At 38.1% G+C, this 13,865-nt stretch overlaps 1 protein-coding gene across 1 annotated transcript; it reads left to right on the top strand.

Moving 5' to 3' along the window:
• Positions 1-1,239: 1,239 nt before the first annotated feature.
• LOC122968452 (guanine nucleotide-binding protein G(q) subunit alpha-like) lies at positions 1,240-13,506 on the top strand. The gene is made up of 7 exons (XM_044333692.1): positions 1,240-1,867; positions 5,269-5,453; positions 7,304-7,458; positions 8,745-8,873; positions 11,112-11,241; positions 11,747-11,900; positions 12,687-13,506. Exons 1-7 carry the CDS (start codon positions 1,705-1,707, stop codon positions 12,875-12,877), a joined length of 1,107 nt encoding a protein of 368 aa, XP_044189627.1. The 5' UTR covers positions 1,240-1,704; the 3' UTR covers positions 12,878-13,506.
• Positions 13,507-13,865: the final 359 nt, after the last annotated feature.

The raw sequence follows: 13,865 nt of genomic DNA, 5'->3' as shown, positions 1-13,865 counted from the left end.
AGAGTTTCTTCTGTCCTGACTAGTTTATGACTACAGTTTTTAGTTTTGCTGATTAAATGTCCCATGATATTTGCTGCAGTGACGTTACTGGAAACATTTAGGCTACAGTTAGCAACATAAAGCAGCCTCTTTCATTTTTAAAGTAAATTGTTAAAGAAAACACTCTTACATCAATACAACACACAATAAAGAAATCACATAAAAGCTTGTGCTGCTTGACATCATTTAAAAAGCAATAGTAGGGACTGGTAGAGATGGAGTGTAATGTCCACAGTAAGCTGTGTCGTGTTCCTGCTCTGTTTGGCTGCTGGAGACAATTCTAACTGGCATGTGTCAACCAGGTCCCCACTCCACTATCTTAACGGAGCTTCCCCACTGTAAGTGAATTGACTTGTGACAAAATCCGCACTCATTCATTGTCTATGGGAAATGATTAATTCACTGCACAAATCATGCCGGGATACCTGGTGACATGGACCAAGCTGGCGGTATGACGAGAAGGTGAGACAAATTCAAAAATTCAAATGGTGCTCACATCAAGACAGCCAATCAAGCTGCAGCATCAGCAATATTTGGACACCTGTGTGACTGGCGGGAAAGGGTGGACGTGGGTTTATATAAACTGTTCGCGGACTGTTGCCAGACCAGCTTGCACATGACAGAAAAAAATAAATTATTGCAGCAACACAAATGGGCCTATAGGTTGCCAGCCACCTGGAGGCTTGGGATGCTGCACCTTGGAGTGAAGATGCTGCAGCACGCCCAGCAACCCTACTTCCCACGGCCGTACTTTAGCTAGTTAAGTCCAGTGGTTCCCATAGTGGAAACCACTGGTTTGATCTTTAACAATGTGTTGTATTTTAGAAGCTTGTTGTATTATCCATTGTGTCAGATCTTCATCTGAAAAGTAACTAAAGCTCAAATAAATGTAGTGGAATAGAAAGTACAATATTTCCCTCTGAAATGTTGTGGAGTGGAGGTATAAAGTAGCGTCAAATGGAAATACTGTACTTCAAAATTGTACTTAAGTACAGTACTTGAGTAAATGTACTTGAGTAAATGTACTTAGTTACTTTCCACCACTGGGAATAATATGTATCATGCACTGGTTGTGATTGGTTTCCTGTGAAGGTGAAGTGTGTCAGTCTGCATCCGTAGTTTCCTTGTTAACACCAGAAATTAGTTCCCATAATGAAATAGTGAAAGCCCACACGATTTCCCATCAGTGCACAGCCCTCCATCACATCTCGCACTGTTGGGTTTTTTTCCCAGGACAGAGGGGAACGGAGCGGAGCAAAACTGCGCGCAGAGGAGGATAACAGAGTTTCATGTAAAGACAAACAGTAAAGGTGGCATGGGAATCATTTTCTTGCCACGAAGAATTACTTTTGCCAAATTTTTTGTGTTATTTTGTAGCGCAATGAAGTGACACTCCGCCTTGTTCACCCCACCACGTCCGGAGCTTAGCTACCAGGGGTAAAGACTCGCTTCTTCAGTTTTTAACTTATTGCACAAAGTTAATTTCCTGTCCACAGGAGAGGAACAAGGTAATGCAAACACCCTTGAGAATAACGACTTTACTTCCTCAAATTTACATTTGACAAACCTTCTTTACGGCGCAGGAGAGAATAGTTTTGGCGCACGCATTAGGGTTTTCTGTGGAGTTAATCAATAATACATTGACTTTAGGATACACAGGGCTCTATGTGTCTGAAGTGTTATCCAGGAGAAATGACTCTGAGCTCCTTGAGCGCTTGCTGCCTCAGCGCTGAGGCCAAAGAGGCTCGCAGGATCAGCGATGAAATAGAGAGACAGCTCCGCTGGGACAAGAAGGACCTCCAACGGGAATACAAGCTCCTTTTGCTCGGTAAAGGACCAAAAACACTTTCTGTATTATTTGTATGAGAGTTAGAACAAATTAACTAGGTACATATCACTCAAATATTGTTAAGTACAATTTTGGAATATTTCTTTCAGGTATTTCCATTTTCTGCTACTTCTACTTCTATTCCCCTAGAGCTAAACTTTTTACTCCACTACATTTATTTCACAGCTCTGGTTACTAGTTATATTTGAGATCAGTATTTTACATGTAAAACTGAAATAAAATGTGATGCAAGATAGATTAAACTACCCATCAGCAATTGTTTAAGTATTCAAATCCTTTATTTAAGTAAGTACCAACCTACAACAATGTAAAGCCCTTCTTTCAAAAACCTAGTTAAGCACAGAGGTATTATTAGTAAAATACATTCAGTTTATTATCATAGAAGACTAAAGAAAGCAGAAAATATTCACATTTAAGAGGCTGGAACCAGAGAATTTTGCCTTTTTTTCTTAAAGAATGATCATAAATGATAAATTCATGAATGATAATTAATTCAGAGGGGAAATAATTTTGATGGAACTTCTAACAACTTTTACTTTGATACTTAATGTACATTAAAGTACTTTTACTAACATAATATTTTTAATTCATTTATATTCATTTGAATACTTGATACTTACAGTGATATTGCTATTTTTACTTAAGTAAAATATCTTAATACTTCCTCCACTACTGTGTATGATAGAAATGAATGAAATCGAGGTATAGAGGCACAGATCCTTCTAGATCCTTCTAGATCCCATAGAGGCATTGACCCTGAGTGTGTTTGAGGTTGAATATAACCAGTTAACGTATTGTAGAAGTGTAGAAGTGTCACTGTAAAAGTGCTGCAGCTGAGACTGACAGTAGAGACCACCACAGAAAACTCCAACAACACCACAGTTTGTGGAAAAATATTATAATTATTATAATCAGCAGTTGAGGAAGGATTCAGATTAAGGGTGGATTATATGGCCCTAAAATAATATCATGATATTTAAGGGTATTTCTGCAATAACGATATTCTTGACGATGTGACGAAATACTGCTTGCAGGATTTTTTGGCTCGCCTCGTACTAAACCAGGTGCTTCTGCTTGATGTGGTGAAATAAGTGTTTTATTGCTCCCTTTCGTTGGTACAACAGTCTTCTTGCACTTCTGACGTATTATCATGGTTTGTAACCAAACCACTTCCACACTACTGAAGTCACTCCCCTTTTTAACTCCACCGTGGCCCCGGTAGCAATGCTGATTTTGCTTTTGTTTTTGCAATACGTAACGGTATGATGTCATTATGCCAGCAAGTCGGAATATTTCCATTATCACAATATGATTTTTTTTAATCATATTAAAAATTATACAAATATTATCCTGAACAATACGATATGGCACACCCTTAATTCAGATCATTTATTTTATTTAAAGTAACACACCAAAATGTAAAATATTACAAATTTAAGTCATGCAATCAAAATCTTACTTGAGTAAAATTACACAAAATGTTTCATCTGAGTGGTAATAATTATATTAGTGGATTATGATTACTGGCACATTAATGACTAAGTACAATTATACTGTTGTAGCTTGTTGAGGTGGAGCTCACTTAAATAATTTTATATACTGTTAGGTATTTCTATCTGTAACAAAGCATCATTTATGCTAATTAAGCTTTTTTTTTTTTTTTTTTTTTTTTACAGCTGTCAAATAAAAGTAGTGGAGTTTTCCCTGCAAAGCAGTGGAGTAGAAGTATGAAGAACTTAATTAGTTTCAACCACTGATTATAACTAACTATTGATTAGACACACACATTTTACCTGTGTGACTTCACTAAAGATGCATCAACAACGCTGTGAGTAAATGTACGGTTTAAAGTAGTCATGTTGGTTATGGTTATTCTGCTTTCAAAAATGATTGACTCATGCTGAATGTATAAACCGCCCTTTAAGGTTCAAAAGTCAAAAGATGTGTAGCTTCATTGCTCAGCAAACAATGACTGCATACTTTGAAGAAGTCTTAAATTGTAAACTGTGGCGCATAATATTAGATTTAAATCAATACAGATGATAATGATATCAACTTTAAAAATAATGATATCAACTTTAAAAATTTCAAAATGACATGCTAAGCAGCATACTTTGTTTTCACTTTACTCTTTAAACTAAGCTCTCCATCTGTTGCCAATAAATGCTGTCATTTCAACTTGGTCAGCTACAGGGGAAATGCAGCTGCTCCTTTTAGTTCAGATACTTCAAAGACACAGACAGTTACTGGTGAGATAATAAAATACTGTTTTTAAAGAGTAAACATAAGACCTATAACGCCCGAGCCCAGCCTATGGTAACTACAGTAAGGCCAAGATTACATAAGAGTGAAAGTATTACATATTCAACACAGACACAAGGTGCTGCTTCTGGTTTTGTTAACATAGACAACAGACAGAGTTTCAGGAAAAGACTTTCTCATATTGTCAACAAATTCCATGAAGTGATCAAAACTAACAATGAATTGATCTTATTAACAAGCATTGTCTGTGTAGAGAATGCCTGATAAAGCTTACTCCTCTGTGCCACAGAGCTCTATTGTTGTCCAACGAGATTAAAAGTCTTCAGCCACACTAGCAGCTCTGTCCGGCTGTACTTAGGTACAGCGGTACTGTGAGCTAAAGGCTAACATTGATGTGCTAACATGCTAACGTGCTAGCAATGACAATGCTAAAATGCTGATGTTTAGCAGGTAAAATGTTTAACATGTTCACCATGCTAACATTTGCTTATCAGCATGAAACTAAATGACAGCTGAGGCTGGTGGGAATTTCAGAAGTTTTGTAGGTATTTAATCATTAAGTATAGTACAAATTGAAATTTGGACCCAATGATGGTGCTCAATGAAAATGCAGAGGATTATTAAAGGTATTACAAATCCTCCTGTGATGAACCAAGAACATGCACATTTTAGTTTGTTTCAAGTCAAGCCCACATTCACTGTCTTGCTGATACAAATATTCACTAGAGCATGAAATGCGAATTAATCCGCAGCTGAAAATAGTCCCAAACAAATGTACCATTTACTCCAGTTTGAGGAACGCGTGCTAAAAACTACAGTGCTCAGGTGTATTTGGAAGTCACTAAGGTTTTTTTAAAAAAATGAAATGAAGCTACACGACATATTTGTGGGCTATTTGAAGATTTACATCTTCAGTAAGAACTAATGTGCTGGGGCTGAGTGTTACAGACAGGGTAGGAAAGTCATTTTGAGAGATGGATGGGATTGTTGGTTTTGGTCTTTTAGAAGGATTTATTGATAATTTATTTATTGAAAAATGTAGAGGAACAACAGCTTAATCAATTATGTTGATATACTGTATATGTGGACACTAATTGTGTGTTTCTGTTGGTGGTTAGGGACTGGTGAAAGTGGGAAGAGCACTTTCATCAAGCAGATGAGGATCATCCATGGCCGTGGATACTCCGATGAGGACAAGAGAGGTTTCACACAGCTGGTCTACCAGAACATCTTCAAAGCCATGCAGGCCATGATCCAGGCCATGAATATACTGAAAATCCCCTACAAGTATGAAAACAACAAGGTAGACCACATTACAGTTTCTTTGCTGCTCCACAGACAGATTGAGACAGAGGTTTTCCCACACACTGTCCCACCAAAGTGTGACACTGACAGCGCCTGCAGTGTGTATTACTGTATATTCACAGTGAAGTATTCTGGTAATTTGCAACAGTGTTTAGTTTTGCAATCCTGCTGCCAGAGAGTTCTGTCTACTTACAGACCAGGCTGTCTTTTGGAAAGTAAACATGATGTTACTCTGCAGACATGTAAAGACAGGCACTCTCTTGAGCCAAACACAAGTAGGAGACAAAAGAGGAACCGAAACAGAGAATTCCCCATTAATCACGCAGGAGTCTGTCACTGTAATACCAGCGGCAGGAACTTATAAATCACACAAATGTACTGGCCAGGGGCGCCGTATGGAGGGGAAGTTAGGGCAATTCTAAGGGCCTGTGACTGACAGGGGCCCTAAAAAATTATTTCAACATAAGGTACATTTTTTTCAATATTAAATTATTAACTATCACCATCCAGGGAGCCTTTGTATAGACACAGAGCGCTATTAAGTCCCACCCACCCCGGAGGGGAAAACAATTCATCGTTCTCCATTGACTTTGTATTGTGTGAAGGTGCCTCCTTGTCACTTCTGTCTGCTAGCAAACATCAGAAAAATGCCTTAAAGCTGCTGTGTGGTGGGATGCACTACCAACAGAGTAAAGAACTTAGAACTAAGTTTTTATAAGCCGCTGAACTGAAAAGCTGAGCTTTTAAGAAGACAAAAGTGGGACAGGGCCAACCTGAGCCTGCAGCTCAGAAACCTCTGTAAAAATGACACATACACTGCGACACGTTGCTAATTCACAGAGAACACACAGGTTGAAAGTAACTGCGTACACGGGAACGCATTTCTGTTTACAGAGCTTCACTAGCTTGTTGTGCTACATATCACAACCTCTTGACTTTGTACTGAAGTTCATTGAGAATTTTAAAATCTAGTACAAAGTCAAGAGGTTGTGAAATCTACTCTCGGGAGACTGTTGTCGCTGTTATTAGTCTTTGGAGCTGTTCTAAACATACTACCACACACACACTCTTCATGGCAAGGTAATATGTCACACAGTAAAACAGTGTGTCTCAATGATGTGTTTTTAATAGTTTTTGGAGAACAACAGATCTATGACACAGAAGAATAAGATATATCAGGCTTTGGATACACACACAATACTTGTAAGTAGGGCTGTTGATTTGGCTCTGTACGTGAGATTTGTGACAATAGAAAAAATATAGAAAATCGCCAGCCACATCCTGTAAAGGCAAAGGTGTTTATACTTGTTCCAAATGGCCACGCTTGATGGCAGAGAGGGTCAAAGCTTTACTTTCACACCTGGCAAAAATGCTCTGTAAAGTGGGGTTGATTGATGGATTGGCTGTTACGGAAAGTTAAAAGAATTGTCTGAGGTAGACTGCACAAACCTCCTCTCTGATGCCAGAAACAGGGTTTCACACTGAAACAAACCTACAAGCACTTTGTTGACTGGTACTGAGGTCTGAATAAAAAGATATGGCACTTGGTGTTAGCTGAAGTAATTATTGCACACTGTAAGGGTAATGTCGCTGTATTGTAGATTAGTATACTGGTATTTTCCCTGACTAATCAAACTACACATCTGTAATGGGAAGTGCACACTTGGTAAACCCAGTGACAGTGAAATGTTATTCTCTATCATCCGAGCTAAATTTAATCCTTCATACCGTCACAATAGAGATGCACAAGAACAAATACATGACCATGTAATTATAAATCCTTATTTGTTTTTGTTTCTGAAAGTGTTTGGGTATTTCTTCATTTCAATGTGCCTCTCTGTTGTTCAGGCCAATGCCAGTATTATCAATGAGGTTCATGTGGAGAAGGTCACAACATTAACAAACCCTTACGTGGATGCCATCAAGAGCCTGTGGAGTGATCCGGGGATTCAGGAATGTTACAATCGGAAGAGGGAATACCAGCTCTCAGACTCGGCCAAATAGTGAGTGTAAACAAAGACAAATAACTCCTTAGACACTGCCAAATAGTTTCCACTGTTTCATCCGCCAGTTGTCTGTTTACTGCACTCATAAGGGTCAAGTTCAGTGTTTATTCCATTTATGGTTGTTGACAAAAGCTTACAGTAATAAATACAACGAAATATTATTTAAATTCTCACTCTTTCTCTATTGTGAAGCGTCTGCAACAGAAACATCCATGACTTCTCTTCTCCTGGTTCCTCTATCTTACTGGCATTATTTCCATTTTTATCTCCCTCAGGCGTAAGCCTGGAAGGAGATCATGCTTTTGGTCGTGTATGTGTGTGTGTGTCCATGTGTGTGTGTATGTGTATCTGTCTGCAGCTAATCTCACATATTACTGGACCCATCAGCCTAATATTTTTTGTGCATATTTATGACTGTATGCTAAAGGACTTCTTGTGGTTGCAGCGATTAAGAATTTTTAAAAAAACCTTCTATAAAACACAATTCCTTAGGAGCCTATAGTAAAGCTTAGACTTTGTCTTTTCAGCTGTCATTGCCATTTTATGATATGCATTACATCATAGCAAAAGGGATTTCCGGCAATTGGCTAGGCTAAAAGCAAGCCTAGCTGGTCTGTTGCAGGCCACATTTTGGTCTTTGTTGTGGCTCAAAAACTGAAATCCATAGAAAAGTTTGGTCTCATCCTGAACCCGAGCATCTACAGATTAATTCTATACCTGATATGTTATGATCCAATTAGGCATGATACAAGATGAATAAAATCCCTTTTTTTGTTAGCTTTGCCACCATCTTGACTGTAAGGGAGCCGGGAGGGACAGTTCAGGAGGACTCTTCTTTGTTTGGGAGGAGAGAGGGAGTGTGCGTGTGAGAGTGTGTTCTAACAAAATTTTCTAATTAAATAACAAAGTGTTCTGAATATTCAACAATGTTTAAATTGTGAAGTTTGGACTTATCATCATGTTTATTGTTTCCTCAAGTTTATACAGTTAGGCGAACCCAAGATGCTCAGTTACAATACCATTACACTATTCTATGCATCTTAAAGAAAACTGAGACTATGCTATACAAAAAACACTTTGCATGCATCTATATAAGAAAACTTACACTATATTAAACAAAAAACTTCGCAAATCTCTGCTGGTTGCATCTGGCAGTTGTGGTGGCGTTGCAGAAGGTGTTTCACCACCCACATGCCCGCCAGACACACCTGGTGGAAATCTTTACTCTACTGAGTGCACTCAAACTTCTAGTTTAACTGTGCTTTGTCTTCTTGTATCAATAGCTACCTGAATGACTTGGACCGAATCTCTGATACTGCTTACTTGCCAACCCAGCAGGATGTGCTGAGGGTCAGGGTGCCCACAACAGGTATTATCGAGTACCCCTTTGACCTGGAGAATGTGGTGTTCAGGTGAGTGTTTTATGTTGTTTTTATGTTTTATGATGTTGTGTCTCGATTGCAGCTGAGAACATAAACAATGAAAAAGTGCTCTGGCGTAGGGGAGGCCAACATACAATAGATAAACTCTAATGTCATGCTAGTTTTACATCATGATATTGATTTATTTATCATGATATGTATTCTGGAAATTCAATTGGTTAATCTAGTGAGCTAAATAGCTAAGAAATCAAGGTATATTGTGGGTCAAAGTAAATTGTAAGCAGATGGTAGTGTTGGTGTTTCAGTCCGTCACTTTGGTCCACACTTAAATATCTACTGACTATTGGATGGATTGTCATGAAATTTTCTGACATTCATGTTGCCCAGAGGATGAATTCTGATGACTTCGGTGTCCCCTTGACTTTTCCTCTAGCGCTACCAGGAGATCATATTTTTCACTTATCTTGTGAAATATCTCAACATCGACTAGATTGGCACAATTTGGACAGCCATTCAGGTTCCCATTCCCATTCAGGATGAATCCTTGACTTTGGTGATCCCCTGACTTATTCTCTGGTGCCAACCTAAGGTTCACATTTGTGGTGTTTGTGAAATATTAGGTCCCCCTCAGGATGAATTGTAACAGCTTTGATGATCCTTAATGATCCTAACTTTTCATTGGGCGCCATCATCATGTAATTTGTCCAACATGTTGATTTCTGCCAACATACTAAACAAAAAACAAGATCAGTAGCCTCAAGTCTGCTTTGTGTTTAGCACTAATGAGCAAATGTTAGCATGCTAAGATGTATCTTAGTGTGTTAGCATGCTAAAATTACACACAACAGCATTGTAATTGTGATCGTGTTAGTATATGAGCATATTAGCATGCTGACATTAGCATTCAGCTCAAAGCCCTGTTGTGTTTGCATGGCTGTAATTCTGGGAATTCTGAGTGTCTAGATCCTAGAGCATTAAAGCTTCTCAACTCTTATCAAAAAGTATTAATTACATTAATACAGATATTAGAGATAATAATATTTATATAGTGATTACAGCTCGACCGATACATTGGTTTGCCAATATTATCGGCCGATATTGGCCTATCACAGATGGTATATATCAGTATCAGCGTATATGTTGTCTGATATGCGTCAATTTTTAAAGCTGCAGTGCAAAATTTTTGTCTCCCCCTTCTGGCAGTGAGAGTAATTACAAAAACACTGTTGACACATGCTGCTTACATCATAGGCTCCACTGTTGCCTACTCCATTGCTACTGTTGTGGCTGTAAAATGGTGGATAAATTGTTCTGAGCGTTACAACCCCCCTCCATTCGGTCCGGTAACATTTTAAAAGTTTAGAAGAGCCGCACGATTAAATTATTTTATCCCCATTCAAGTTAGTCGAGAGCTAAATAGAAGTTACTCGGCTCGGCCGACGGAAGTCTCTGGTGCACTTTTACTGCCCATAGAGCATGCGCAGTATGTATTCATTCAGCCAGCGCGGGAATGTCATACCAGACACTAGATTTAAAAGCAATGTATACTGTGAAATAAAGAGAGATTTATCTGGCAGTGATAGGCTTATTGAGCATTGTGTCAAATCGTTTGGCAAGGGCTTGAATGTAATGGATATTCATTTATTTGTAAAAGTCCCACATTGCAGGTTTAAAGTTATAGGCAGCATTTTATGTATGTTTTATCTCTTTATTTAATTCAAGTTTATATATATATATTTATATGTGTGTGTGTGTGTGTCTGTGTGTATACATATATATATATATATATATATATATATATATATATATATATATGTAAAGAATATCAGCTGATATATCAATATCATAAATTTTCTACTCCCTAATATCAGTATCGGCCCCAACAATCCAGTATCGGTCGGGCTTGAATAGTGATAGTAGACGAGATATCATTTGAATCTTTGGTCATGTAAAATTGTGATAGAGCCTAAATGTTTTTACGTGGTCTTCAAATGGTGCAGTACAGTTAATTAATACAACCATATGAAGTTATTGCTCTGCTCTGCTTATTCATCCAGTCCACACTATCAATGATCATTCTCAAAAATGTATTGTGTGTAAAAAATCTTCCAAAATAGTCATCTTCAAAATATTGAGGGTCACATAATCAATATTGTTTTTTGTTTTTTTTAAATTGACATTATCACCAAAGCCCTAAGTACTATAACTGTCTGTGGATGGGTAATATGATAACTTGTTTTTAATGATGTCTTAAACCTGTGGCTGTAGGATGGTGGATGTGGGTGGCCAGCGTTCAGAGAGGAGGAAGTGGATTCACTGTTTTGAGAATGTGACCTCCATCATGTTCCTGGTGGCGCTCAGCGAGTACGATCAGGTCCTTGTTGAGTCACCCACCGAGGTGAGAAATAATGTGTAACAATTACAAGCTAATCTCTTCTTATATATCTTTTTAGTTTTTGCACAATAGTCTGCAGATGGGGAAGAAAGGGGCTCATGAAGGGATGATTAAAAAAAATTACTGGTGGGGACACAAAGAGACATGTTTCTTTTGTTTAAGGCCAAACCTGTTTGGTGGAGACAATGACCTAGATTTCTGAAACACTAGTCTGGTTTCTCTCTCTTTCTTTTTCTATCTTTATTTCTATCTTTCTCTTTCGGTCACAATGAGAAACTGGATGTTGACCCTCCTCTGTGGCAGTGTGCATAGTACATCTGCAGGGGGAGCTCTTTAGTCACTCTGTTCAGCAGCATAGTGCACCTCTCAGAGGTTTGTTCACCTGATGAGATTACAGCCAATTGAATTTGCTCACACAAACAATCCCTGCTGAAGTACGGCTGTCTAACACTATGTTTGAATTCATATTTCTACCTGTACTGAGACGTGTGTGTCATGTTTTTCAAAGAATCGAATGGAGGAAAGCATGGCCTTGTTCCAGACAATCATAACCTCCAAGTGGTTCATACAGTCTGCAGTCATCTTGTTCCTCAACAAGATAGACATTCTGGAGGAGAAAATCATGTATTCACATTTGGTCGACTACTTCCCTGAATATGATGGTGAGAGGAAACTGTTTATTCTTTGTAAAATGTTGAAAAATTAAACTCATGAGCAATAAAATGCACCCTTCCTTAAGTCAGCACACTCAGGGGTTTTGCTGCTTCAGCCTTACTGGGTCTGGTATAACCAGTGGCTTATGATGGCTAATGTTAGCAAACTTAACATATTACTGTGTAACTGACATTACTGAGTCAGATGACTGACTTTATAACACTTCTCTACTTGTGCTACTGTTTTGGCATATCACAGATAAACATTTCAGTTTTATCACAAAAGTAAAATAGGAAGTAAACACATTGAGACATGTTAGTTGTTTTCTGCTCAGGGTCCCATTTTACTCAGTCTCTGTCAGGTCGCTTAATGATGATGTTATTTAAACATCTGATGTTAGAAAATCTTGGGAAATGAGAGGAAATTCAATGTGCTATTGTCCTGTAATTATTATGTTGGGCCACAAGTAGCCAAAAGTGACAATTATTGGTAATAGTAAATGCTGAAATGTAGTGTAATAGTGCACAAGTAGTCATCAAACCGACTCTGTAATGTCTGTTATTGAGCAGTATGTATAAAGTTAGCTAACGTTAGCTAACACTGTTAACGTTTTGTTGCTTATGAATTAAACTTTTCATTTGTAAAATTGGGTTTTTTCTTTGTGTTAGTGTCACTTTAATGTTCTGAAACAATTTGATTTTAGAGTGCTAGCGTCTTTTATATTGTTGAACTTTTATAAAACTACTAAAAATTACTTTCATTTATTGTTTCTGCCCTTTGTCTCTTTCCTCCAGGTCCCCAGCAGGATGTCAAAGCAGGGAAAGAGTTCATCTTAAATATGTTTGTGAGTCTCAATCCAGACAAAGTAAGATTAATCTACTACCACTTCACCTGTGCCACAGACACAGAAAACATTCGATTTGTCTTCCATGCGGTGAAAGACTACATCTTGCAGGAAAACCTGATGGACTACAACTTGGTTTAAAACTGTGATGGTGCCGCTGTAATTCAATCTACCTTGTACAGCTGGCAGTCAAGAGAGCTGTGCAGTGCTTCAGTTTCCCTCACGCTGCTGCTGAACACTATAATCCAAAACAGGAAATTGAGAAACTACGGAGCTTGTCGCCAAATGACTGTACTACTGATGTATTTCAAATTCTCCTGTTAGGCTCTTTGGAAATGGATTTCTCCAGCTATAATGAAGTGTGTCCTGACAATTAAAGTGCTGCCTTAGTGAGGAGTCTATTATAGTATGCACTCAAAATTATGGAGCTCTTTGTGAACATTTTTGAGCAGTAACAGTATAAATGCACATGGATGAATTGAGAGGGGAAAATATATTTTATGGGGCCTCATAAGCCTCTGAGGACTAGCGATGCTCTAGGTCTCTCCTTCAGGGAATCTGTGGAAGTGAATGTAGACTAACTGCAGTGGTGGAACAAGTATTCAGATCCTTTACTTAAGTAAAAGTACCAATACAGCAATGTAAAAATACTCTATTACAAGTAAAAAATCTTGCAGGAAAAATCCTATTTAAGTAGCAGCAAAATGTAGTTAAAATATTGCAGTAAAAGTAGTGGTTTGGTCTCTCTGACTGATATATTATTATATATGACATCATTAGATTATTAATACTGAAGCATCAGTGTGTAAGCAGCATGTTACTGTTGCAGATGCTGAGTGTGGAGCTAATTTTAACTACTTTATATATAGTTAGCTAGTATAGTCCAGTTGTTCCCAGCCTAGGGGTCAGGCCCCTTCAAAGGGTCACCAGATAAATCTGAGGGGTCGTGAGATGATTAATGGGGGAAGAAAGAAGAAAAAACAAAGCTTTGATACACAAATCTGTTTTCAGTTTTTGGATTTTTCTCTCTGGTGAAATATTGGATTACCCCATTATTTATCTGAATGCATATTGTAAATATCACATGGTACAGTATAGTAATTTTCTAGTTCCACCCTTTGCATCAAGG

The sequence above is a fragment of the Thunnus albacares genome, chromosome 18, assembly GCF_914725855.1.
Source record: "Thunnus albacares chromosome 18, fThuAlb1.1, whole genome shotgun sequence".
Taxonomy (NCBI): domain Eukaryota; kingdom Metazoa; phylum Chordata; class Actinopteri; order Scombriformes; family Scombridae; genus Thunnus; species Thunnus albacares.
Note: the sequence above shows the minus strand (reverse complement) of the source record. Positions and strands in the feature narration are given on the sequence as shown.

Excerpts from the sequence above, each read along its gene's own strand:
- LOC122968452 (XM_044333692.1), top strand. The coding sequence starts at position 1,705 with ATGTGTCTGAAGTGTTATCCAGGAGAAATGACTCTGAGCTCCTTGAGC. Across the intron at positions 1,868-5,268 it reads ATACAAGCTCCTTTTGCTCG|GGACTGGTGAAAGTGGGAAG; the intron begins GTAAAGGACCAA and ends GTTGGTGGTTAG. Across the intron at positions 7,459-8,744 it reads CTCTCAGACTCGGCCAAATA|CTACCTGAATGACTTGGACC; the intron begins GTGAGTGTAAAC and ends TTGTATCAATAG.